The sequence below is a fragment of the Mauremys mutica genome, chromosome 6, assembly GCF_020497125.1.
Source record: "Mauremys mutica isolate MM-2020 ecotype Southern chromosome 6, ASM2049712v1, whole genome shotgun sequence".
NCBI lineage: Eukaryota > Metazoa > Chordata > Testudines > Geoemydidae > Mauremys > Mauremys mutica.
In genome coordinates, this window is record NC_059077.1 from 6133159 (window position 1) to 6160989 (window position 27831).

Here is a 27831-nt window from a genome sequence, read left to right on the forward strand (position 1 = left end):
TTTATCCACATCCTTCTTGTAGTGTGGGGCCCAAAACTGGACACAGTACTCCAGATGAGGCCTCACCAGTGCTGAATAGAGGGGAATGATCACATCCCTCGATCTGCTGGAAATGCCCCTACTTATACAACCCAAAATGCCATTAGCCTTCTTGGCTACAAGGGCACACTGTTGACTCATATTCAGCTTTTCGTCCACCGTAACCCGTAGGTCCTTTTCTGCAGAACTGCTGCCCAGCCATTCGGTCCCTAGTCTGTAGCAGTGCATGGGATTCTTCTGTCCTAAGTGCAGGACTCTGCACTTGTCCTTGTTGAACCTTATCATATTTCTTTTGGTCCAATCCTCTAATTTGTCTAGGTCCCTCTGTATCCTATCCCTACCCTCCAGCATATCAACCACTCCTCCCAGTTTAGTGTCATCTGCAAACTTGCTAAGGGTGCAGTCCACACCATCCTCCAGATCGTTAATGAAGATATTGAATAAAACCAGCCCCAGCACTGACCCTTGGGGCACCCCACTTGATACCGGCTGCCAACTAGACATGGAACCATTGATCACTACCCGTTGAGCCCGACCATCTAGCCAGTTTTCTATCCACCTTACCGTCCATTCATCCAGCCCAGACTTCTTTAACTTGCTGGCAAGAATACTGTGGGAGACTGTATCAAAAGCTTTGCTAAAGTCCAGAAATAGCACATCCACTGCTTTCCCCTCATCCACAGAGCCGGTTATCTCATCATAGAAGGCAATTAGGTTAGTCAGGCATGACTTGCCCTTGGTGAATCCATGCTGACTGTTCCTGATCACTTTCCCCTCCTTTAAGTGGTTCAGAATTGATTCCTTGAGGACCTGTTCCATGATTTTTCCAGGGACTGAGGTGAGACTAACTGGCCTGTAGTTCCCTGGATCTTCCTTCTTCCCTTTTTTAAAGATGGGCACTACATTAGCCTTTTTCCAGTCATCCGGGACCTTCCCTGATCGCCATGATTTTTCAAAGATAATGGCCAATGGCTCTGCAATCTCATCGGCCAACTCCTTTAGCACCCTTGGATGCAGCGCATCCGGCCCCATGGACTTGTGCTCATCCAGCTTTTCTAAATAGTCCCGAACTACTTCTTTCCCCACAGAGAGCTGGTCACCTCCTCCCCATACCGTGCTGCAGAGTGCAGCTGTCTGGGAGCTGACCTTGTCTGTGAAGACAGAGGCAAAAAAAGCATTGAGTACACTAGCTTTCTCCACATCCTCTGTCACTAGGTTCCCTCCCTCATTCAGCAAGGGGCCCACACTTTCCTTGACTTTCTTCTTGTTGCTAACATATCTGAAGAAACCCTTCTTGTTACTCCTAACATCTCCGGCTAGCTGCAACTCCAAGCGTGATTTGGCCTTCCTAATTTCACACCTGCATGCCTGAGCAATACTTTTATACTCCTCCCTGGTTATTTGTCCAATCTTCCACTTCTTGTAAGCTGTTTTTTTGTGTTTAAGACGAGCAAGGATTTCACTTTTGAGCCAAGCTGGTCGCCTGCCATATTTACTTTTCTTCCTACACATCAGGATGGTTTGTTCCTGCAACCTCAATAAGGTTTCTTTAAAATACAGCCAGCTTTCCTCGACTCCTTTCCCCGTCATGTTATTCTCCCAGGGGACCTTGCCCATCAGTTCCCTGAGGGAGTCAAAGTCTCTGTTCTACTGCTCTCCTTTCTTCCTTGTGTCAGGATCCTGAACTCGACCATCTCATGGTCACTGCCTCCCAGGTTCCCATCCACTATTGCTTCCTCTACTATTTCTTCCCTGTTTGTGAGCAGCAGGTCAAGAAGAGCTTTTCCCCTAGTTGGTTCCTCCAGCACTTGCACCAGGAAATTGTCCCCTACACTTTCCAGAAACTTCCTGGATTGCCTGTGCACTGCTGTATTGCTCTCCCAGCAGATATCGGGGTGATACTGTGGTACACTTAGATACCCGTAGGGATGATAGATAGATAGATAGATAGATAGATAGATAGATAGATAGATAGATAGATAGATAGATAGATAGATAGATCTGAAGTTGAAATATGTGTATACAATATATAGTGGGCTAGATCCTCACTGGATATAAATTGGTTTAGCATCACTGAAGATAATAGTTCTATGTCAGTTTACACCAATTGAGGATCAGGTCCATTATTTCCAATTAAGTTTGATGGGAGGATTAATCTGAACTCGGGTGTCAATTTTCTTCCCCATGACAGCTGTTTGTGGCATGAAGGGCATGAAATAACCTGCTGGCCCACCTCTAGATTTCTCTTCATGAAATAATGCCCTGCAGAGCCACGCTGGCTAGAAATGAAGACAAATGAAAATAATCCAAAATCTCATTAGAGATGATCCAACAGCGTTGCTGATAGGTAGAAGGGTTTCCTCTCCCCTGTCATCCCAACACCATTTTAGCTTTTCTCTGCAACACAACTAGATAATGCAAATAGATCACTTAGTCTTTTCCATACAAAGCTTTACATATTGTTCTATTGATACCATTACTGGTACACGAAATAGATGTAAGACAAAAATATCTGACTGCATCACTTCTAAAGTTTTTCATTCTCTAACAAGCTCATACTGCTTTAGAGGTTTTAAGCCCTACAAAAGAAGTCCTTTGCCTGTGAATCTTTTATGTTATACCTAGGTGTCCTCATTATATGGGCTCTACTATTTGACAGCAATGCTTGTTCCCACAGTCGGTGATGAACACAGCATGACAGGCAATGTGTGCCTCTGTCCAAGGCACTGAATCACAATAAAATGGTAAATTACTGTCTGTCATTGCTAGAAACTGCTGTGACTAATGTTCAATTCCCTATTCTACATGAGGGTGTGTGTTGGAGGGGGGAGAGAGTGTGGGGGTGTGGGTGGGTGAATGAATGAAGGGAAAGCTAATGTCAGAATAATTTCCACAGAACCCACGTTGTAGGAAGATCAGGGGCATCGAAAGCCAAAGACTGAAAAGGGGATCGAGTGGGAGGCGATGGGACAAAATGACAACAAATAATGTTATGCTTGAAATATTTTTGGAGGGTTTGGGATTTTTCTTGTTTCATACCTGCAAAGGCGATTCATTAATTTCAGTCTGTGGCATAAACAGCGAATTCGGTTTTCATTTTTAAAAAAACGTGGTTTGGAATGTGTGCTTTAGCCATTTCGAGAGACTCCCCATTAGTGCAGACTACATTTGAAACCATACCATTCATCACTGGAGTATAATTTCCAGTAAATATATTGTTTATTCCACAGTAATGCTAGGAATAATGTTTAAAATTCTCCACTCACATCTCATTATGAAGTAATTGATAACAGCATGGGCATTTCTTTTCATTCTTGGTTTGCTTGGTTTTTTTCCCCTCTTCCTTTAAGGCAATCTCTTGAAACAATCAATATCAGCAGTTTCAAAAGTGAGATACAATAAATAAATCTCTCAGACATTGACAAAGAACATCCTTATTATAAATTTACCATAAATAAAACTGTGGTATTCCTATGAGCCATTTTTACACTAAAGCCTCCTAAGTTGGTGAAAGAAAGAAAGAAAGAAAGAAAGAAAGAAAGAAAGAAAGAAAGAAAGAAAGAAAGAAAGAAAGAAAGAAAGAGAAACTTGTATTCTAACAAACTGCTTCATTCTCAAGATGTGTTAAATTTAGCATGGAATAAATAGCACACAGAGAACATCCTCTCCCCTGTAAAAAAAAATAATCTTACCCATGTACAGCTTGGGGAATTTTTCAGAACTCCTGTTAATTTCAGTTTTGATATCACTTGAACATTCTGTGTACTTTTTTTTTTAATGAAGGGCTGAATTCCTATAGCAGAGCTCAGAATTCATTGGCTGTTTCACAGACCACTTCAGGAATCTTTTGGTTATGATATTTTTAACGCATTTCACTTTGGTAAGGACTTGAGCCAGAGCCATGTAAGCCTTTCCATAGATTTCATTCAACTTTGGATCAGATCCTAAGAGATTCATCAAGGATTTAACAATATTATCCTAAAAATCAGTGCAGCCTTAAACTAAATTTAGTCAAGACTTTTCTTGGTATAACTAGTGACCCCATTCTTGTGCTTTTCTTTCATTATATTGGCCATGATTCTACAAAGCAGTTAGCCAGGAATTTTTCAAAGAAACCCAGAAGAATTAAGCATCCCATTCCTGTTGAAGTCCAATGGGAGATTGGCACTTATCTCTGTTAGGCTTTGTTGTAAATCCCAGACTTAAGTGCATGCTCAGCTTTAAGCACATAATTCCTGTTCAGCCACACAAATACCTTGAACAGAAGGTGTGGGCTGGAGGAGGCTTGAGGATTTGGCTCAGTGGGACAGTGTAAGGGAGCCCAGGCTGGTGGAAGAGATGGGCTCAGTGGTACTGTAGTGGCATCCTGGGGTGGGGTGGGGGGGCAACCCATCACAACCCTCTCCTCTGGGCTTCCCAGTGTGTCCTGTTAAAACAACGAGGAGTCTGGTGGCACCTTAAAGACTAACAGATTTATTTGTTGATGTGTCCTGTGCACTCTGTATCTACCTTGCTGAGATGGTAAGCTCTAAGGGGCCAGTCCTGCAATTGCCTCCGCATCCATGGCTCCTTACAGTGAAGGCCCCCCACTGACTTTCCTGTCTGCATGGATCTGACTGAAGGATCAAGGCCTTAGATAGCCCCTTGCAACGACTGTCTCCATTGTGTATTTCACACAGCACCAAGCATCTTTCCAATGCTTAACAAATCACAAGAGTGACAATGGGAAATCAGTGGGTTTAGTTAGCAACCGTATTTCCTGACATGATTTCTTTTTCCTGGGGAACAAGGAAACTTTGCATTTCCTCAGGGCCTGATCCAAAGCCGACTTTGATCAGAGGGGCTTTCTGCTGTCTCCAATCCAGTCTTAAGGGCCCAATGTAACCACCCCATCTCTGCCTGAAATACACTTACTGAGCTGAACAGTCCCATTCAAGACAAAGGGTTTGATACATAAGCAGGGCTGGGTGGGAAACCTTTTTCCATCCCATAAGAGTTTTTTTCCATCTCAGTTAAAAAAAGTCAATGTCTCCTATTTTCACAAGCTGAAAATTAAAAAAATAAATGATATTTTGGTTTGGGTCAATCAAAACATTTCATTCTGATAATTCCAAAATGTTTCATTTTGATTTTGACCTCCTCTCCCCACTTCCTTTTTAAACCTATTTTTGGTGTAAATTTTACTAAAATTTCTAAATTTCATTTTGACTTAAACATAGGAAGCTTTCTGGTTCAACTCTGTTGAAACGGGCCATTTTGACACTCTCAGAACTATTACTTAAGAACAATTTTTCAAGTAGGATGTTTCATCTAACCTGCTGCTAATGCATAAACAGTTTTGGCTTGGAACAACTGGCATTTTGGGGTGAAAAATGTTTCATTGAAAAATTCCTGACCAGCTCTACACATAAATGGTACTCAGGTGGAATAAAGGCCCTGAGGGGCTTATGCTCTACCATACATACTGATGGCAGTTTTCCCTCTTACTTTAATCCAGTCCAGGGCCGCCCAGAGGATTCCGGGGGCCTGGGGTCTTCGGCAGCGGGGGGCCCTTCCGTTCCGGGACCCGCCGCCGAAGTGCCCCAAAGACCCGCGGTAGGGACCCCCCCACTGGCGAATTACTGCCGAAGCGGGACCCGCCGCCAAAGTGCAGCCCAGTCTTCGGCGGGTCCCGGAACGGAAGGGCCCCCCGCCGCCGAATTACCGCCGAAGACCGAGCTGAACTTCGGCGGCGGGTCCCGCTCCGTCTTCAGTGGTAATTCGCCAGTGGGGGGTCCTTCCGCCCCGGAGCGGAAGGACCCCCCGCTGGCGAAGACCAGGAGCGAAGAAGCTCCTGCGCCCGGCCCCACAAGAGTTTTCCGGGCTCCCTGGAGCGAGTGAGGGACCCCGCTCTAGGGGCCCCGAAAAACTCTCGTGGGGGCCCCTGTGGGGCTCGGGGCCTGGGGCAAATTGCCCCTCTTGCCCCCCCCTCTGGGCTGCCCTGATCGAGTCCATAGGCTCAAATTCAGGAAAACATTTAAAGCATGTGCTTAACTTTAAGAACCTGCTTATGTCCTGTTGAATTCAATGGGACTTTAGAACATGCTTACAAGCTTTGCTGAACAGTGATGGAGTGTTGAACTTGAGAATTAACAAGGACATAATTAGCACTTACTTTGCTCTTGTGCATATGTGTGCGTATATGCATAGGGGAGGGGACCTGTAGTGGAAGGGCATTTGTCAGAACTTGCTATGAAAGTCAAACTGTGCAATTAGAGGAAGCTACTATACGTAAGAGAGAGATGTAGAACATCCCAACACTGGCTGGGATTTATCATATTGAAAGAACATAGTCCTATTTATACGCAGTTGCAGTTTTTGATAAACGGCCTACATTAAGACACCTCAAAGGTGTGCTGCATCATTAACTATGAGGGTATATGCTGAAAAGGAAGTTAATAAAACTTGTCTCCTGCATGGAAGTGAGCAATCTTGCTACCTGATGATTCCTGATGGAAGAAGATGTTTCTGAAGCCACATGTGCAACCTTGCACAGGTAATAATAGCAAAACACTCAGGGGAGTCTTTTAAGTTTGAGGATGTAATTTTTCTTTTTGATTTATAGGATACTAATGGCTTTTTTTTTCTGGAGCCATGGCAAAATCATGTGATGATACTCAGATCTGAAGAGAAAACAGAAAAGAATAATAATAATAATAATAATAATTGTAATAAACAAATAGACGGGACAAATACATGGCTTCCTTTGAGGAATGCTAGCCGCTAGCTTCGGGATTATTAAACTGGAGAATCTTAAAAAATTCCAGCCATTAATAATGGGCTGCTGCCAGATATGGATAATTTATTCCAGTGGTAGGGCTGGATTTGAGGGAGCAGATGTTCTTCAGGCAGACACTGTCATGAAATGAATTCCAGAAAAACATCATTAAAGAGGAAAGGCAGCCTTTCCTTACACACTGTCAACACCTGAGGCTTCCTCTATCTTTACTGTCCAGCCTCTTCTCTCTGTCAACTGCTGCACTGGATGATTCTGGTGCTCTTCCCTTTGCTTGGATGTCAAAAAACCCAAGGCCCTGGTTCTGGTCCTCCTTACATTAGCGTAAATCAGGAGTGGCTCCACTGACTTCAATGAAATTACACTGAGGTAGAACCACTGTGAATGAGAGGAAACTCCAGCTCAAGGGTTTTGTGAGGAGGGATTGGTGTGGAGGTAATTTTTGATCGACAATCAATTCCTTAAGCTGCTTCTATATTTTGAACTCTCCACCAAAGAGTACTTAGCATTCCCTTTCAGCAAAGAGACACGCATTCTCTCTCTTACTCTATCTCTTCCAAAACCTTTGCCGTGCTGGAAGAAGAATGGGCTTTCTGACTTCAAAAACGGCACTGGAACTGAAGCTCAGAAACGAACCGAATTGTTATGTCATCCTCTCTGTTTGCTCAATACGGGAGTGCACCAGACTGTATAAGCACATTGCCATGGCCACAGTGTCTCCTGCTGGTGAAGGCAAAAGTCTACCTCTCTCCATCTTTAACCCCAGCTAAGAAGCCTGAGGTCAAGAACCAAATTCAGAGGTGATATACATAGTACTGTAGGTCAAGCCCTGCCCCTTTGCTTTCACTTGGCTTCCCACAGATCTACCTGCTACTGCTCTGCTGATAGATAAGAGAGTCTAAGTGAGAGTAGCCTCCCTGATATATCAACAATGAGGGTGTAAGGAGGTCAAGGGACTCTGCATGAATGGAAGAGGGTCTAGGCTGGTGATTTAACTCATTGGCTCTCAATCTTTCCAGACTACTGTACCCCTTTTAGGAATCCGGTTTGCCTTGCGTACCCCCAAGATTCACCTCCATTAAAAACTACTTGCTCACAAAATCAATCACACATTTTTACCACAGCATTATGAATAAATAAATATTGTACTTACATTTCAGTGTATAGCATACAGAGCAGTGTAAACAAGCTATTGTCTGTATGACATTTTAGCTTGTACTGACTTTGCTCGTGCTTTTTATGTAGCCTGTTGTAAAATTAGGCAAATATCTAGATGAGCTGATGTACCCCCCTGGAAAACCTCTTTGTACCCACCCCTGGTTGAGAACCACTGGTGAAACTTGTACCATCTTATGCAGGACTTCTGAAGCTGGCCCTCCATCTGCATCCAACATTCATTGCACTGACACACCACAGAATCTTTTTTCCCTTTCCCTGGTGTCGCAAGGATTGCCTGCAAACAATGAACATAACCCTGCCAAATGGATCAGTCCATAGAACTGTCAAGCAGAAACAACTTTGTCCAAGGATTTGGAATAATCACCTTGGGAGAAGAGAGCAGCTGAAAGCAATTTGATGATGAGGGATACAAAAGATGTATTCCTGTGCAGCTGCACACATCCCATGGTCCTAAGGGTAGTTCTGACCCCCACACCCATTCTCGACTCTCTAGCACCGTCCTCTGGGTAACAGCGTGCATAAAACAAAGGTTCTTATATAGAGAAGGGGACTGGGCTAAAACGGTCAGAGAGCAATGCCATCTAATTTACCCCAAAGGTCCTGGCTTGACCCTGAATGATGAACTCCCACTAACTTCAAGGATGGGGGGCTTGTAGGATGGTTCATTTGTGCAACAAACACCAGCTGCCGGGAATTTTCATACAGCTCTCTGGGCCAACTTCTGTCCCCCTGTTGGTTTAAACAGGTGCAGGTGAGAACAGCATTTGGCTTGATCCTCTGGGTTTCATTTGGCCTTTGGCAGCATTTTGTGGCTAAATATTGGAAAGTGAATTTGATCATTAGATGATCTCTAGCCCTTTCTGTTTGCTTCACTCCTCAACGCTGCAACTGGTGCTGCAGAAGCAGCTGTGTGCAGGCACAGGGATCTCTCCACCCAGAGCTAGTGAAAAGATCAGGGCTACCATTTTTGCAAAGCTCAAGTACTGGATGCTATTAACTTCGGAAACTTCACTGAACCATGTTCCTTCCACTCAGTGCTAAGTAACTTTAGACTTCATTTGAAGTAAAGGAAAAAAAACCAAGGGGCAATCAGCTAGTTCCATGATGAATGAAGCCCATGTCACTCAGAGAAAATTAATATTTCTTTGCAATAATGACCAGATGGTAGAAAGACTCAGATCCAAATTAAAACATGCATGATAAATGCCAAGAAAACACAGAAAGACAAAAACCCAACCTGGAGTGAAATCTCTCTATAAATCTTTTCCCCCTACAACACAGGCACTTCTAATGGGAATTAAATTATTAAGAGATGCTGCAAGGAGAATACAAATGTCAGAGACTTCCTCCTTCTTGGAACTTTTTTGAAAGAGTATTGCAGCACAAACAGCTGTCCTTTCTTCTACTGATAAGGCAGGGCTGGCTGAACAGGATCTTTTCATGCAGAAGCACGGGAAAAAATACTCATCTAGCAAATAAATGGTGCCCTGTAGTTTATGGCAGAATACCTTTTTACCTGCTGCACAATCAAGTTGTGGAACTCATTGCCACAAGAAATTGAGGCCAAGAGCTCAGCAGGATTTAGGAAAGAAACCCTCAAGCCACACAATAGAAGCCAGCCACTAACTAAGGGGGCTAGAAAGAAACTCCTCCTCTGAGCAAGTTACCCTCTGCAGGTTTCTTCCATCTTCTTGAAGCATTTAGTCCTGGACAATATTGGGAGAATGGACTTTGTGGACCATAGTGACTGTTCTAGTTCTTATGCTCTGTTCCAGACATCAGAGCCAGCCTCTGGAACTGCTTACAAACCATCAAAACAAAAGACTACGAATATACTTTGTCTTGGTGATCAAGAATCCCGTTATAGTTCCAAAGATCCAAAAGAGGGGATGTGTGATCCAAAATGAAGGACGCTAGAAAAAGAATATTGCAAAAAAGTGAGAATGGTAAGGGAGTCCCCACTTTTCTAGCAGGACTAACATTTTTAATTACCCCATATTCCTGATGTCAGGATGAACGGAACCCTTCTGTAGCAAAAGTCATTCCTTTCCACAGAAAAAAGAAAACATCAATACTATAAACAGAGGCTCCAATGAGGCCCAAAACCAATGTCAGTGGCTTTCGTATGGCGCCAATCCAGCAAAGCACTTTAACCACAGCTTCGAGCACATGAGTAGTCACGTTGATGTCAATGTGCTCTGCTGGATGGAGGATGAAAAGAGGAACTAAAATATTCACACGACGAAGCATAGAAGTAACTTTCAGCCAAAGTCACCGTAAATCGGGTCTACTGTACTTGACAGTGGTTTTAAAGCGAGATAACACCAAGGCCTCTGTGGGATGGAATTTATTATACATCTAGAGGGTTAAACTTGGACCCACAGAAGTCAAGATTTCAGTGGGTGCAGGATCAGACCCCAAATGAGGGCCAAATGAAAGGTGCAAGGATTGTGTCTTCTGCAGAAATTCCAAACAGCCATTTCCTAGTTTGCTTATTTTAAAAATAAAATGAAACAAAGATTTGATGACACCACACACACAGGGGTTTGGGGCCAAATCCCTCAGCTAGTTTAAATTGGCAGAGCTTCCCTGAAGTCAAGGGATAGTCTGTCGATTTACACCAGCTAAGGATCTGGGCCTTTTATTTGTGTCAATGTTATTGGTTATTGTGTTATTGGTTTCCACTGGAAGGCTAAAGGAATTGGCAAGGGTCTATGGAGGCTTGTTGCCCTAGGTAAGTTTTTTCGATCCAGCCCAGCCATGGGGTAACTATGCCAGCTGGTAACTTTATACACATCAGCAGTCCCATTGACTTCAATGGGGCTCCTCATATGCACAAAATTGCCCATCAGGGCATGTGTTTGCAAGAATGGGACCCATGTGGTTAGAAGCCAAAAGCCATTATTATCTGAAGGGTGTACAGTGGCATGCTGGGAATGAGGGGATGCTCTCCGGTCAGTTTCCAATGGCTGGCAATCTACCACATGCAGCCATCTCATCTCTGGGTGCTGCTGTTGGCAGGAGAAAGGCCACCGAGACTGAACTGCTCTCTGAGCCCATAGAGGTGGGTCATGGGTGGGGGATGGTGGGCAAGGACAGTGTGAAGGAAACCTACAGTGCTGCTGTACATATTCTACCTGCTTGGTGGATAAACAGAGACTGTCACCCTACCCAACAGCCAGTCCAGCACCTTTCACTGCACTGGCCCTCCCACCGGCACTCTCCTTTCGATCCTTCTTATTGACCATGCCCCTTTTCGCCCTCCGTTGACCGCATTTCCTTTCAGGCTCCTCTACTCTAATCGAGGGTGTTGTCATAGTTACACAAAAGCACGAGACCTCTTGAGAGGGTTGCCGATTCCTCTCTCTGGTTAAACAGATCGTTACTTTTCATGGGCCCTAAATTAATGAGAAATATTAAATCACACACATCTACTTCAAATGAAACCTGATGCTCCCCTCCACCCCAAATCTGCCAAGCTCTACTTAAAACCTATGAGAAATGTTCTTCCCTGGCAAGAAGTGATTAGCTTTTATACCTGTGCAGATTGTGCAAACACACAAGAGGGAGCTTTTAAATATCATTGATTTGCCTATTTGAAATTATTAATTTCAAATTCTACTGGAACAACCTTTGCTAAATTACACTGTGCCAGTGGGAGTTGGAAGAACCACAAGTCTAAACTTAACTTAATAGGGGGGGAGAGGGGTGTTTGGAGAAAAAAAAAAAAGAAAGAAAAAAAAAAGAAACAACTAAAAGTCCATTTAAACTCCACAGGTTTTTAGTTAATTACATTTTCACACCTATCCCAGTAGCTACAGATGTATTTATAATGTACGCCTGCCTCTGTGGATACAAAATGCTGCATTCTCCATGGACTCCGTGAGCTGGAATTTCTTTCCTACATCTACAAGACCTTCTGTTTTAATTGCAGTCACATCCAAATACTGTCTCGGTTCAATTGTGCTGGCTCAAAGTAATTTCCCCCTCCTCCCCCCCCGCACTCTGTATAAAAGAAACAACTGGTTGTGGTGCATGGAGGCATCTTTCACATCCAGGGAAGCTTGTTCGAGGGCACGCCAACCAGTCGGCGGCCTGGTGGAACAGTCTCACTTCACTGATCCCATCAGCATGACACCACTTTGCAGTGCAATGTCCCCACAGGGCGCCCTGCCCAATGGCAAGTGCAGCATCCACTGCTTAAAAAAATGTAGCATTGCTCTCTCTTAGATACATACTTGTCCCCTGTTACCGTAGTAGCTGACAACCTCACAATTTGAATGGGTTTATCCTGGCCCCTTTGAGGTAAGGCTAATTATCCCCATTTTACAGATGGGGAACTGAGGCACAGTGAGGTTGACCAAGGTTCCACAAGGAGCTGATGGGAAAGCAGAGGATTTAACCAAGGTCTCCCATGTCCTAGACTAGCACCCTATCCACTGTACCCCACTCTTCTGGGAGGCACCCTAAAGAAAAATGATCTTATTTTTGATGCAACTCTGATTCACTGTGCAATTTCATGATGAAAATGCCCCCTCCTGCCCTACTGTATCTCTTCTCCCTACCTCTGCCACACAGCTCTGTATATCCTGATCTAATGCGCAAGGCCCCTATCCTGTCCACATGTAGGGTCCTCTTAATTATTCGTGTCAAGGTTACACAAAATGAGTAAGCGAAGCAGGACCCCTCCCCTCAGTAGCACAGCAATGGTTTTTCAATAACCAAAGAGGATACAGCTTTGTCTATTACCAAACGTGGGTTGTAAAAAAGGAAACACAGAAGCGAAGCATTACCCCAAAGGATGATGCTTTTGGGCCCCAACAGGCAGATTCTTCCCGGCAGCCTGTCCAGCACGGGCTGAGGCTATGCAGTGCATGAACAGATAAGAAAAAAACACACCTGCATCAGGCAGCTTGCCTGTCAGAACTGCTGGAGAGGCCGTATGGTATACGAGCTACAGGCGCTGGCTAAGGAGTCCAAAGTCCTATCTTCTCACCTTTGCCACTGACCTGCTGGGCTGCGTTGGTATCTTGCTTCACCTCTACTTCCCCTCCTAATTTTTGTCGGCTTAGACAGCAAATGGTATTTTTTAATGATTTTTTTCAGAACGGCTAGTGAGCCAAAAAAAAAAATCCGTTATTTGCCCTTCTAATTGTAAGCTCTTCAGGGCAAGAACTCTCTTTCCGTATGCGTGTGTAGAGCCCTTAGCATAAGAAGGCCCTGATATCAGCTGAGGCCTGTGGATACTCTGATAATAAAAATTGCAGTGCCCCTACATGATTTACAACTGGTCTACTGAAAATACTGAATGTGATGGGCCCATTCTTAGCATCTTGGTGCCTAAAGTTTCCCACAGCAATCTGGTTTCAGTTCCAGTGGCTCCCCTTCATCTCACCCAAAGCTCCTTCCGTTTCTGGGCGCCTGACTGGGCCAGGAGTCTCCAGGTCTGCTAAGAAGCACAGGAGAGGAGCCTGGCTCCTGTACTCCTTGGCCAGCGTGCGTTTGGCATAGATGACTGCCCTGCAGATCTCCTGTGATCTATGGGAGCAGGTGCTTTCCTCCGGTCGAGTTAGAGGCTCTGAATCACCTTGTCAAACTCTGTAGCAACTAAGGTTCATAACAGGAGCTGGGGCTTTCTCTGGGGATCGTCTGGGTATGTGGAACACTCCCTTGGCTGGAACCAGGGAGCATCACAAACCTCACCACCTTCCATTCAAACACTTCTCCAACCCGCCTTCTTTCATATAAACACAGAGCAGCGTGTGCAAAACAAAACTCTCCCCAAACACTCCACGGCGCACACAATTCTCCCCCCAAAGAGGAGAGAATGAATCATACATGACTGAAGTTAGTCATATAACTAAATAAACTACTGGACGGTGCTCAGATACTACAGTAATGAGGATGCCATAAGACCCTATACAGAATAGAACAGTGCACAACAGATTACATAGAGCAGCAACATAAAATGATACTGAAAATTTACGGGTGTACATAGGCCACCTAAATGTGCAGCTATATGAGCTTTGAAGTAACGGAGCTGCCATATTCCCCTAAGTAAAGTTGCCCTGCTAGTTAAAACAGTAAACACAACCTACATGGTAGCAGCCCAGATTATTAAAATACAAACCATAGGAAGAAGATAAACTGTCTAAGTTAATGACAACCAACTGGACGAATACCACAGTAAAATAATGTAAGTACAGAAGGCATGCGTATCAAAGTTTGTAGAGACAATTATATGAAGTTATACTGTATTATCTAAGAGACTGTCTGGGGTCAGCTCCCCAGCTGGTATCTATCTGCTCTAAACTCTTCATTGTGATGCATACTAAGAAGAGGGTACAGTTAAAGTTACAAAGCCTTACCCTCATGTCCTGCCACTTGGGTGTTTAACTGCCACAAGCTTATTCCAAAGTGGTTTTTTTCTTCCTAGAATTCATAAAAATGTACTTTCCACTTGATAACTGTCTTCCACCCAAGATCTGAAAAGGCTTAACAAACATTAATAAATTAAGCCCCAGAACACCTCTGTGAGTTAGGGAAGTGTTGTTATGGCCAGTTTACAGGTGGGGAAACAGAGGCACAGAGAGGGTGAGTGACTTGCCTAAGATCATACAGGTTGCTTCTTCTATTCTATTCAGGCCTTGTGTCAAAAACCCAAGCCTAGAATCCAGATTTTCTGATTCCCAGTCCTCAGCCTTAACCACTAGTGCTGGGTGAAATTTTTCATCCAAAACTTTGTTTACTGAAAAATGCCAAAATCGACGACAGAGAAACATTTTGCAAATTTGCTTTGTTTTGTCAAATTGCTCATTACAGGGGGAAAACACACCCTGAAAGAGTGAAAATATCTCAGTTGTTGATTTGAAATGACTTTTTGTTTCAAAGTTGCCTTTAATTTTTTAATTTAAAAAAAGATCCCAAACCGTTTTGAAATGTTTGAAATCAAACCAAAGTGTTTGCACTTTGTCAAAATGAAATGTATAATTCCAACCAAAACAACTTTTTTCAACTTCCTGACTCACCAAACATTTCAAAATGTTCATTTTCAGTCTGACCCCAAACAATTCTTTAGTTTTACTTTTTGAAACTGTCAATGAAGTGAAATTATTCACCCCGCTCAATTAACCACCCTTCCTCTCTGCCCATGGCCTTTCTGTTCCCACAGTCCTTCCCTGTGCTCGGAGCTGCTAAAGAAGCTCACGCAGAAATGCAAAAAGTTTGGATATTGATTTGGGGGGGTCACCAAATTCTTTCCTACATGCTGTTGCATCCAGAAGAAAGCTTTCCCAAGGCATGACCTCTGCTCCTTTACCGGGTTTTGTTAATGCACTTTGTATCCCCTCCGTGAAATTCAGTTTTGCTGATATCAGACAATATTTCAGCCTCCAATATATATTTTAACACCCCTTGTCAGTATCTGATGGGGGCACACTGGGTCTCTTTCACTATGCACAGGTTGTTATAGTAACACAACAGCATCTACAGGCCCCATCTGAGATCAGGAGCCCGTTTTGCTAGGCACAGGGTGGGAGGAGAAAGAGGTGCACACAGAAGGGCAATGCTCAGAGTCACACCGAAGGTCAATGGCAGAGCCGGGAAGAGAAACCAGGTCTCTGAATCTTGACCTCTGCCTGCCTGTCATTCCTCTAGTCTGTCTCCCCTTGGAAGTGGAGCGGCCTGAGCGGTGACAATATTCTCTTGCACGTGCTTTCAGATAAGCACCTCCAGCCCAGATGCTCAGTGCGTTCAGTGGATTTTAATGACTGTCGTTTGTGAGCGCCAAGCATACACCGGGCCTGAATGCTTTCCAGAAGACTGGGCAGTGGGGACCATCTCTCAGAATAAAAACAAATCAGTGGGGGAAGCATGGGCCCTGGGAAAAGACAGAGAGTTGATCTTCCCCAGTTTCCTTTGCTCAGCAGGAGAGCTTGGGAGCTGCAGCCAAGTTGGGGATGAGGCCTCCATGGATGTGTCTACACTGCATTGTAAATCTGGGTCTGTGGGACCCGGGTTCGTGGGCTCGGTGTTTCCAAGCCCATGTGTGAGCATCGACACTGCATTGTAAACCCGGGTCTCGCAGCCATGCTAACATGTCCATACTGCACTAAGCAGACCCTCTGACTCAGGTCTGCGGCTTGAGCTGTGTCCACACTACAAAATGACAGGGCTTGGACCAAAGTCGTGGTGGGACTCGGCTCTGACCCACCTAGCAGGGCCCTAAAAACCCAGATCCCGAGTGCTTGCTGACCCGAGTCAGACTGTTTTGTGTGTGCACGGTAGGGGGCTTGGGCTCAAACCAGAGTCAGAGCCTGGGCTTGGTGTGCAGTCTAGACACACTTACATGTCCTGGAACCTGGGGGGACAAAGCACTAAACCTCTCCGCAGCGCCGCCCGGCCTCCTCTCCCCCACGGACATCATGGCTTCCAGGCTGGGACTGGCTCCTCCACCCCTGCCCAGCCCAAGGGGATGCAGCGGAAGAGAACACCTGCAGCAAGCTGCCCCTTTTCCCCAGCCAGACACGGAGAACGCTGCACTGGGCCCATCCAGACCCAGCCGCCAAACCCGGATTCCCAGGGGCTCCCTTTTCACAGTGGTGGGAAGTGTCTCAGAAGCTGGCAGGGCTCTGACTCCCTCATGGCTCCAGTGCTTGGTACTGGCTGAGAGCCCCGTGGGGAGAATAACTCCCCACAGGGCATCTCTGCCTTCACTCAGGCCTGCCTGGGGCCACGGTGCAGGTCAGGAGGGCTGGGAAGAGCAAAGGTGGTGGCAGGTTACCTTTGCGGCCCTTGTATGTTAGCCCTGGCCAGGGACTGCTCTGGTTCCTGGTAAAGTCGTGCCCAGTTTCCCATCGTCTCAAGAGGCTGTTCCAGCAGCAGAGAATAGCCACAGCCCAGGGATGCTGTGGCATTCTCCTCTCGGGTGGAGCTGCAGGGTTGCAAGCCTTTCTGTCATCTCTGGGCTACCAGGAGCTTCCCGTCGTGCCAGGGAGGCCAGTTAAACTGGCGTTCTGGCTGCTTCACATTGCAGGAGCCCCTGAACGGGACTGCATTCTGACCTCAGTTATACCAACGTCAATTCAGAGTAACTCCACGGGAATAAACAGATTCACTCCGGATTTATGCTGGCATAAACCATGGCACAATCTGTTTCCCTCCTTGATGTGGTGCTGTGAATTCGGTACATGCATATTCAACAGAAAAAGGGGCGGGGAAAAAAAGCAACCCCCTCCCTCTCTAATGTTCAGCCCCTGTCAGAGGAAGACAGATTGGGAATGACACAGAGTGACCATTCATTGATTGTCTTCTGTCATGGCCATAAAGTAGGTCCTTCCAACCCTTCATGCTTTAACGTTGCGTGGGTCCCTGGGCTATCCTCCCAGTTCTTCTTCTTTTTATTTTATTTTTAAAATAAATAACAGTTGTTTTCACATTAAATAACATCGGAGGCAAGCCTGCCACAGTCAAAAGAATGAAACTGTCATCTCTAATTTGCCTAGCAGAAGCTGCGTTGACAGGAAGTTGTCTGTGGCTGTTTAGAAATAAAATAATGCTCTGAGGAGAAGGGGAGAAACTTAATAGGACTTTAAAAACAACAGGAGCCAAGGGGACTGCAGATGGTTCCTGGGCCTAAGGACTAAATAAACAATGATTTTATAGGCAAGAATGTTGCCGACGGGAGATAGCCTCTAAAGAGATGTTCACACATATTGTGTCCAACATCATTAGTCTGCCCAGTGGGAGTGAGCGCTCGGCAGTTAAAGACATTTTGAAAAGGAAAAATAAGCCTCAAAAGATCCTTTAACCGAACAGGAGGTGGAAAAGCAAACTGTCTGAAGAACTTCGTGCAGCTAAATGACTCACCAAACATCTGTCTCTGGGACCAATAATTTGAAACTGATTGACTTACTGGATGTATTAAAAAAAAAAAGAGGGTGGGTGGGAATTACTGGGGAAAAAACGGAGCGGGGGGGAATTGATAGTTAATAGTGGTAGGGGCGTGAGAGATGAACAGTTTCAAAGGTCTGGAGCACTGCTCTCTCTGAGGTCTCATTTAAGCTCTGGCACAGCCGAATGCAGAGATAGAAAGAGACAACCTGACATTTGCTGATTGAAAAAGCAAACACAGGGACCGGTTTGAGAAGGCTCCAGAGCTGTAATTTCCAACATCAGCACCATGGTGCACCAAGTGCAATCTTCTACATGTGGCTGTTAAACCTTTTCTCCCAAGCCAGGGACATTTATAAGGCCTTCATCCATGAATTTTGCTTCCCTCTTCTCCTTTCTCTTCGTTCTGCAGAGCACTCGTTTCATTCGCTCTCTTTGGTTACTCCAGTTGGTGAGCTGATATTTTAGTGTTCAGGCTGGCTGGCTTCTTTGGAGGGATTTCAGTGCACCGCAGAGCTGGGGCGCTGCCTGAAGTTGTGTGTTGAGTTTTCTTTCAAGCTTTCAAGAGCCATTATGGCAGGGCACACTCACCCTGGAGTGTCCCCTTGTAGCCAGGCCTAACGTTGCCGGTACCTTCGGCTTCAGTGCCTTCTGCTGGGTGGCTGCCTCTGGCTCCAAGGCTTCTGTAGCTCAGCCCTCCAGCCAAGTCACAAAGTTTGTGGTATGATGAACAATCCAAATGAGTCTGCATAATTCGGCTTCCCCTTTGGGCTACTGAAGTCATAGAATCATAGAAGATCAGGGTTGGAAGAGACCTCAGGAGGTCATCTAGTCCAACTCCCTGCTCAAAGGAGGACCAATACCAACTAAATCATCCCAGCCAAGGCTCTGTCAAGCCGTACAAGTACAAATCCTCTCCTTGTACTTGCAAAACCCTATCTCGGGGCTTCCCCTATGCTGCCCCTGTAGTGCGCTGCCCCACTTCGCTCTGTCTCTTACCCTAACCCTGGGCTTCTCACAGTCACAGAGACCTGTTTCCTCTGCAGTATCTCCCCAAACTGAGCTTCTTTAGTCTGCTTGTTAGGGCTTAGTTCCATCGCCTTTGGCTAGGAGCCAATTAGCTACAGATGCAGGTATGAGTAATTGGGTGCATTTGCAAGCCTTGCAGGAGACTGGGGTTAAGCCCCATCCAGCAACCTCCCTGAGACTTTAATGGTGAGATCCTTCCTTTTGAATCTCATTAATCCTCTTGCTATCATACACATTATTATTACAGTTACAGCACAGGATCGGCGCCTCTTTGTGTTAGGTGCTGTACATACAGAGAGGGATAGTTCCTGCTGTAATGCAGATTCAGTCTAAATTGACAAGACAAAGGGCGTGACAGGAAACAGGCACAGAGCAGTGAAGAACTTGATTGAGGTCATGCAGCCTGCCAATGGCAGAGCCAGGAATAGTACCCAAAGCTTCTGAGTCCCAGTCCAGTGCTTTATCCAAAGGATCAAATGTAAGTGCCGTTCCATTGTCTCTCACTTACACCAAGTTTGAATCTGGCCAGTTGAGTTCATGAACTCTTATAGGTACTTGGCTACTATGGAGACAGATAGGGGCATCTAAGTACCTAGATGGCAAGAGATTCATCTTACTGAGAGTATTTCAGGGCAGTCCTACACTACTGCTTAAGTCGATCTAACTTACATCACTCAGGAGTATGAAAAAGACACCCCCTGAGCGACAGAAGTTACAGGAACCTAAGCACTGTCCACACTGCTGCTATGTCAGGGGGAGACACTCTCTTGCGGGGACAGCTTCCGCCGCTCGAGGAGGTGGAGTAATTATGCTGACAGAAGAGTGCTCTCCCGTTGGCACAGAGTGTCTTCACCAGATGCACTACAGTGGCACAGCTGCATTGATGTACCACTTCTAGGGTAGACCTGCCCATAAATAGCACCCATTTCTGGACAGTTGAACAGGTGTGTGTTCCCAAGTCTGTCTCTCTCTCAAACCCATACACACAACCCAGCAAAAAAATAATCCCAAACAAAACCTTGAGGTTGTAACATACCCAGGCATTGAGAACCTGAATACAGAGCTGTATTCAGATTTGAACCCAGCCGTGTGAGAAATTACATGGACATGATAAATTATATACTTCGTACATCTCACCTACCCTATGCCTGAATAGTCCCCTTTCACCTGGACACTTGCAAACCTCCGACCCTCCTTAGCAGCCTTGACTAGCCACCTTTTAATAAATAAATAAATACCAGTCGTCAGATAAGTGTTTCTGCAATTCCTCTAATTCCATTGAAATAACTTTGGTGTGAAATGCAGGATGGACAACATTCTGCTCAGGACCATTGATGGGATTAAGGTCCTACAATCATAATAATACCTTGAGACCCTGCAGGGATCAGGGAGTACATAACTGGAAAGGTAGATTCCCAGTTTCCCAGTAGAACATCCAACATTTGCTTCTTCCCCTGGAGGGTCTTGAGTTAGTGAACCTTAAAATGGTGATGTTGTTGTGTGTGGAAAAGCTATTTGAGGTCATTTCTACAGGTTTCTCAAATGTTGTTCATTAGCATGTTTTACTCCCTCCAAGCCCTGCATGCCTGGAGTCGGTACTCACATTAAGGGTCACTGCACATTACAATTCCATTCTTCGTTAGACATCTTTAGCTTAACTGCAAAGCACGTGGGAGTCTTGCTCCCAGGCAAGCCTTAAAATCTTTCTTGTCCTACCTTAAGTGTCAGCACCCTTACTTAGACACCTAAATATTGATGTAGGGGCCTATCTTTAGGTTCCTAAGTGTGAACGTTTTGCCCTGATCTGTGCCTTGTTTTACCCTTCCGTGAAATGGGCATTGTGTCACAGGGGACCATGAATCTTTAATGCATTCACGTCTATAAAACATCTGGACAGCTCTGCTGAAAGGTGCTACAGGAGTGCAAAGGTCAAGGAGAGCAATGAAATTAAAAGTGTTACACCATAACATACATCTTGTATGGTGCCAGGCCCTCGCAGGGCATACGTTGGTTTCCTCTTATAGGACTACAAACATAGAATTGAATTCTAATAATAGGAAATGACACCACCCCGGCAGAGCAAAGATAATACAGTCTAGCCATGCAGTGCATTTGAAAGGCCAGGCACAGCCGGTGCCATGCACTGATTCATGATTTAAGGCCAAAAAGGACCATTGTGATAATCTAGTCTGACCTCTGGAATCACCCAGATCGCAGAACTTCACTGAGTAATTTCTGTATCAAGCCCATAACTTCTGTTCGATCTATTCAAGTGCATCTCCTTGAGCAAGAGCTCCAGTCCTGACTGATCTGGCGTCTGCTCACAGAAGGTGGCTAGGTGCCCGGTTTTCAACTGGAAAGTCTGGTCAAAAAGGGGACCTGATTTACTGACTAGACACTAAAAGTCCAGTTGCTCGGGGCGGGGAGGCAGCAGGTCATCACCCGTGCCAGCTCCTACAGAGCCAGAGCCACCTCCTACCTGCGTCAGGCAGCTGCAGATCTCAGCCCCGGTTCCACAGGCAAGTCCCTCCTGTCCTGGTGCGGGGGGAGCAGCAAGTGAAAGGGGCAGGAGGGAAAAGGAGCAAACAGGGGGCAGAGTGACGGGGGAAGAGACGGGGCAGAGGCGGGGTTGGGAGGTTCCAGCACTCCTGCTGGAGTGTCCGGTTTTTAAATACTACAGAGTTGGCAACCCTGTGCCCATAGCACCTTCCATCTGACGATCCCAAAGTGCTGTTACAGACACTGCTGAATTGAGCCTCCCAACCCCACCCCCTTCTCCCGCGAGGTTGTTAACTCTCACAAGAACCATTTCACAGGTGGGGAAATGGTCTCAGGATGGCTCAGTGCTCAGCCCAAGCTCAGCAAAGCCGGGATCAGAATCCGGAGCTGCAGATTCTCAGTCGTGTGGTTTGACCACTAACGTTTCTTTGGTGGGTGAAACTGATCCCTGTGCAGAGGGCCAGCATGTGGTTTATGAAGCTCCTAGACCTTATGATGGAACTCATGGTGCACATGACCTGGTGCTTGCCATCTGCGTCTTGATCAATTTCATCCCTATATTACCCTAGCTGCATAAATCTACACTGGAGAAGCTAACAACAGACCCCATATGACCAGCAGCATATGAACCTCCAAAGGCTCAGAATTCTGGGCCCATTCAAAGACCCATCTTAAAGCTTGGACCCATATCCAACCCAGTTGGCCGAAGTTCTGGCTTCCTCTTTGTGTACCCCATACTGCTCCCGACCCCACAGAAAAAAATGCCTTTGCTTGCTGTCTCCGGATCTGGCTGAACCCAACAAGTGCCGAGACCTGCAATGCTGGAAATAAATAAATACACAATTTTAGTCTGATAGATTTGAAATGGTGGGGAGGAGGGTCTGATTTGGGGTAAATTCTTATTCTAGCCCCATTCCCACTCAGGCCCATGAAGGAGATTGTATACTGTCCATGCTTCCTGGCCTCCAGTCATTTCCCACCCCACACGAAGATCCTTTCTCAGGTTATAAAAAGTGTCCTTTTGATGAGCAGAGAGGGTATGAAATTGCTGCACGTCAAAGGGCAGCTTCCACCAGGCCTTGCGGTTTGCACAAACACACACCCACTCCCTTCCCTGTTTAAAATCTTCCCCAGCCCATGAAAGAGGGAGCGAGAAAGCAGGCCCCTCCTGGAAGCCGTAAGCAGACTAGGTGTTTTCAGTGTGGTTCTTTCCAATCCCATTCAAAGCAAAACTGGTGCTAAATTATTTACCAGTCAATTGTGAGAAGGAATCAAATCTGGTGGCACCCACATGCGGCACACACACAAGCCCACTAACCGTATTAATGCTTCTGAGGTTTAGAGGAGATTTGAATCAATGTCAGGGGAAAGAAATCATGTGCTGAAGTATTTCGATGTAGCCACTTTCCATGCTGCCGTGATGCCTACAGGCCTTTCTTCTCCCAACCAGAGAAGCGGCTGCAGGCCGGCACCAATGCCTGGATCGGAAGACTTGGACTGCGCCAAGTTTCCATTTTGCATACAAAACTGCAGATATTCAGCTGGGGTCTGAAAAGCCACCAGGGAGTGTCTGGAACTGAGCAATTCTTGCTGCAAGGAGAGACAGACTCACTTATTGTGTGTGTGCAAGTGTGTGTGTGTATGTACATATACATTTATGCATATGATTATGTATCTCTGTTTGTGTAATAGATGTCTGTGTGTATATACGTACAGGTAAATACACATACGGTGCACTCCCCATTATCCGAATAGCAGGGGGGATGTGGATTTTATTCGGATAATCGGGAGTTTGGATAATCAGGAGAGCAGGAGCCATTCAGCACTGGGATGGTCTCCTCCACGGCAGGGGTTCAGCCTCCTCTGCCTCGCAGCCCCGTCTCTGCTCAGCCCCGCTCGCTCACTCCTGCGGCAGCGCAAAGTGCAGAGAGGAGGAGGCCCTGGTCCTGGTGGGGCAGAGCAGAGACCCTCAACCAGGACTCTGCTTTGCCCTGCCAAGGCCGCAGCCTTCCCTGCACCTTGCGCTGGCCGGCACGGAGCCCTGGGCAGCCTGGCTGTCACAGCCATCCTCACTCCGGTCCTGCTCGCTCCCGTGACAGCGGGCTCCCTGTGCTGCTACACGAGCCAGACAGCGGCAGGGTGGCCTGCCACACAGCCAGGGGCTCGCCTCCTCCTCGCAGTCCAGGCTGGGGGGTCTCTGCTCTATTATGCTAGCCTCTGCATGATCCAAACGACATCCTTGCCCCCCACCTCCCAGCATGAGACACATGCTGCAGAGGGCATGTATCTATCTCATGCTGGGGGACAAGGAAGGCTTTGGCTAATGCAGAGGTTCGGATACTAGGATTTTGGATAAATGGGAGTTTATTGCATAGCGACAAAAATTCCGCATTCCTGCCTCCCACCCCCACGCACACACCTGGCCAAATCCTGTTTCAAGACTTTAGCCTCCAGTATATTGCTGTTGACATGAATTATTACTAGCAACGCTTTCATGCTTTGCAGCTCCAGAACATTCCATTCTCAGACAAGGGCTCACAAAGATTTTAAATATCTGGGGCTGTTTGTCTGATGTCAATGAATGTGCAAATGCCACAGCATCTCAGCACAGCCTGCTTCTAAAGAGCTTATGTCAGTGGAGCTCCTCCGTAACCCAGCCAGCCACAGATTCGCCCTTCGTAAGTGGTTAATCACTTACTTAGCAGCTCTCCTCGTTTGGGATTCTTTTTTAATAGTTTTAAGTGTTATCAAAACAGGAGTCCGGAATAAAATTCCTCCTGATAACCACCTGTTCTGGAAAGGACAGACGGCGATGTGAGGCAGATAACGCACATCACTGCTTTTTAGAGAAGATGGCTTTGCACTGATAAAAAACTCATTGGGTATTTAAAATCCCAGCTCCTTGTGCTTTCCCCTTACAGACAGTCTGATCAAGATTTTACTCCAATTCATATGTAAAATACTGATGACAAGAGGAGGCCAGTTCAATTAGTAATATTTTGTTTTAAAATAGCATTTGCGGATATCTTCTTACCCAAAAGAGACACTTGACTTCACACAGAAATTGATACATTCCACTAACCTCACCCCTTCCAACTCAGGCTATGAGAAACTTTTATTTTTTTTTAAGGCAGAACAACCTTGTCCTTTATCCTGGCTTTTAATCACCCCATCCGACTGATTAAACAAACGCAGGAGGTAGAGATTTAGTGGTTGGAGTGAGGAGGGGACAGCGAAACTTCAAAAGCATTCAGGGATCTGGTGCCGTCAGGAGCCCAGACTGTCAGAGCGAAGGCTCTGCAGTGTAAATTCACCATGTTTCGTGCCTGAGGGGCTGTATTGGTCCAGCGCGAGGGGTGGCCTGGCCTATGCGTGCAGTGAACGTTGGTGCATTAGGAGTGGTTAGGGTGACCAGACAGCAAGTGTGGAAAATCGGGACTGGGGTGGGGAGTAATAGGAGCCTATATATATAAAAAAGCCCCAAATATCAGAACTGTCCCTATAAAATCTGGACATCTGGTCACCCTATGAGTGGTGCACGCTGGGGTAATCTTTCCTGCTTAATTCCTGGACTCTTCCATTGCTACATGCGTATATTGAATCAAAGTGGCATCGACTCCCTGCCCCTTGCTAGTTTCTAACCCAAGTTATGCTAAGGTCTGCCAATGGCCTAGGGAGAACATGCCAGGAACAGGGAAATTTTTGGCAGTGAGCATGCAGGATGGGTTGGGAATCCTCCATGTAAGAATCGTGACCCGACCTGCTGACATAACTTCTCTTTTCTCCCCAGACTAATGCCACCAACAGAGCCAGCTGCAAACCCTAGAAATAGCCAGTTCCCCAGCCCAATCATGGAAACTTTTGGGTTAACTAGATTCAGTCCAGCAGAAGCTACAAAAACTGTGGAAGGCCACCAATTTTAGAGCCACCTTGCCTTCACTTCAAACTACAAGTCTGTTTTCACAGCATGGACTTCCTCCAGGATGTCTCACATTCAGGCACCCTGTCTCTCCCCCATTCCTCTGCCAGCCCTTTCCCCCTTATTTAACGCCAACCTCCTCTCCTTCCCTCATCCCAATTTTAAAAAAATGTTTTCCCTCTGCATCTCCTGCCATCTGGAACAGCCCTGCTGTGCAACTGCTCTTTACTAGACACTGGCTCCAGACCAAAAACCTGGATCCAAACCCAGATTCTGCATTCACAGTTGAGTTCAGGGCCCCAGCCTATGTCTGTGAGGCCCAAATCCTGAACTCTGGGACAGTGTGGAACCAGATGCAGATGAAGGGCCTACCTGAGCTCTCAACGTGGTCAAATTTCCATCTGTTTTTGGATCTCATCTTTTCTAGTTTAATCCTAGGATTTGGGGGATTCAGTTTATATAACAGATGTTATACAAAATAAAAATGCATTGAAGGGGTTGGGTTATGGGTAGGAAACTCCAGGTATCAGTCATAGAAACTTGAAGAACAAGTATTGGTGCACGCTTTGCCACTGGTTGGAAAGAAAGTGGTTGGTAAGAAAGCTAGTCCATGAGGCTGATTAAAATAATATATTTTTAGATTTATTTGTGCTAAGGTCACTCGATCATTACCTGTTAGGCTCATTCCCTCTGGGGCACCTGGCATTGGCCACGGTCGGCAGACAGGATACTGGGCTGGATGGACCTTTGGTCTGACCCAGTATGGCCATTCTTTTGTTCTTAAGGGAGGAAGTGTGATCTAGTGAATAGTGCACTAGATGGAGACTGAGGATTCTTTTTGTGACCCTGCCACTGATCTACACTATGTTCCTGGGCAAGTCACTTCACATCTCTCTGCTTTTGTTTTCAAAGGAACAGGAGCTATCTCTCACTATGCATATATGCAGCACCTAGCACAATGGCTCCCCAACCTCAGTTTCAGCCTCTAGTGATACTAGAACACAAACAATAATGCCAAATATTTCCATGGGCGTGTGTATTACATGTGAACATGGAAGCCACAAGACTAATTTATGTTTTACTTTTGATCAAATAAAAACAAAACAAAATCTCTTTTAGAGGAATTTCACTGAGCTTAATTTCAAAGATCCACGTTTGGTGGAGGGAATAAGACCAGGTACATCAACCTGGAGAAGGGGAGAGCGGCAAAAAAAAGCCCAAACAACCGCCCTTGCCTCCTACTGGGAAGCAAATACCATTCCAAGTAGTCACGGGACTTGGGACAAAATATCTTGGACTTGCAAACTGGTAGCAACTACACGTGATGGGGGCTGAGTACAAAAGGCAGGCCAGAAGCAAGAAGCTCATTAAGCCTTAAGTGTAAACTAAAAGAGTCAAATCAATACTCTTTCAAGTACCCATCTTATCAACCCTGGTGTGTGATTTCAGGCCAGGAAAAATGACCTGCTGTGAACGGTTCCAATCCCCCGCCTTTTGGTTTATTATTATTATTACTGTCCTCAGATAATCCTTTGTTGATATGATTTAGCACTTTTAGCCCAGTGCTGCAGGGATAATGGGCTTACATTGCTTCATAGGCAATGTCACAGTCAGGGCACGTGTGTCCGGTCTACCAACAATAGAGATACATGAAGCCTGGGAGTTTAAGGGAATGAGCTGCCCAAATCCCATGTACTTCCAACAGGAGTGGGGTGCCTAAGTCTCAGAGGTGCCTTTGAAAATATCAGGTCAAACAGTTACCTTTATCGAGTATAGATGTATACTTCAGGAGGTCAGTGGTTCCTTCCAGCCTTATAATCTATGCATCTTTTTGCACATACACCAATGAAACTTATTTTGACCAACTATTAAATTACTACAGCACTGGTGAGAGGTGGCTTTTCAGAGATGTTAAGCCACATTCTGTCCTCAGGTGCCTGCCTGGAATTATGGCCATGATGCTCTTTGTTCCTGGAAGTCTCTCCTGATCCTAGTGCACCAGGCACCCACCTTCTTTTCTGTCCCTACTCATCACTATTTATTTTTTAAAGATGCTCTAAAACACAATCTCTCCATGCATCTGATTTGCAGCGCCTGCCTATTTCAACGTGAGGTGCCTTTCGTGGGTGGGGGAACCTATTCTTTGTGTTACTCACCACTGTGCCAGCACTTACTTACCCCACGAGCTGACATGACGCTGAACCCATCCTGCTTAAATGGAGGGACCTGTCTCTCCAACGTGCAGTAAAAGAGATGGAACTGAGTCGGGATTGAAAGGCTCCAAGTGCCTGGGCATGGTAACACAGGGGTAAGCAAGCCGGGAAATGGGACAAGGATATTAGCAGCTTCCTTTCCTCAGTGTGGGACAAGCTTGGAAGGAACTAGTAGGCCTTTCTAGTGAGGTCACTGGAAGGAAACCAAGGGCCCTGAAAGTGCCTGAGAGGCATTTAGAAGATGCTGGAGGAAGAACTTTTGGGAGAGGCGTATAAATACAGCTGGG

General features: G+C 45.9%; 1 protein-coding gene across 11 annotated transcripts in view; it reads right to left on the reverse strand.

The window, feature by feature from the left end:
• Positions 1–27831, reverse strand: part of CELF4 (CUGBP Elav-like family member 4) — an 860161-nt gene that overhangs the window by 346820 nt on the left and 485510 nt on the right. Inside the window, exon 1 of one of the 11 annotated variants that reach the window (XM_045021208.1) lies at positions 16776–17016. The exons of the other annotated variants lie outside the window; for them this stretch is intronic. Within the exon in view, the coding sequence (XP_044877143.1) occupies positions 16776–16908 (133 nt within the window). The 5' untranslated portion in view covers positions 16909–17016. Of the gene's footprint in view, positions 1–16775; positions 17017–27831 lie in introns of those variants that run through there. 11 annotated transcript variants of the gene reach the window in all.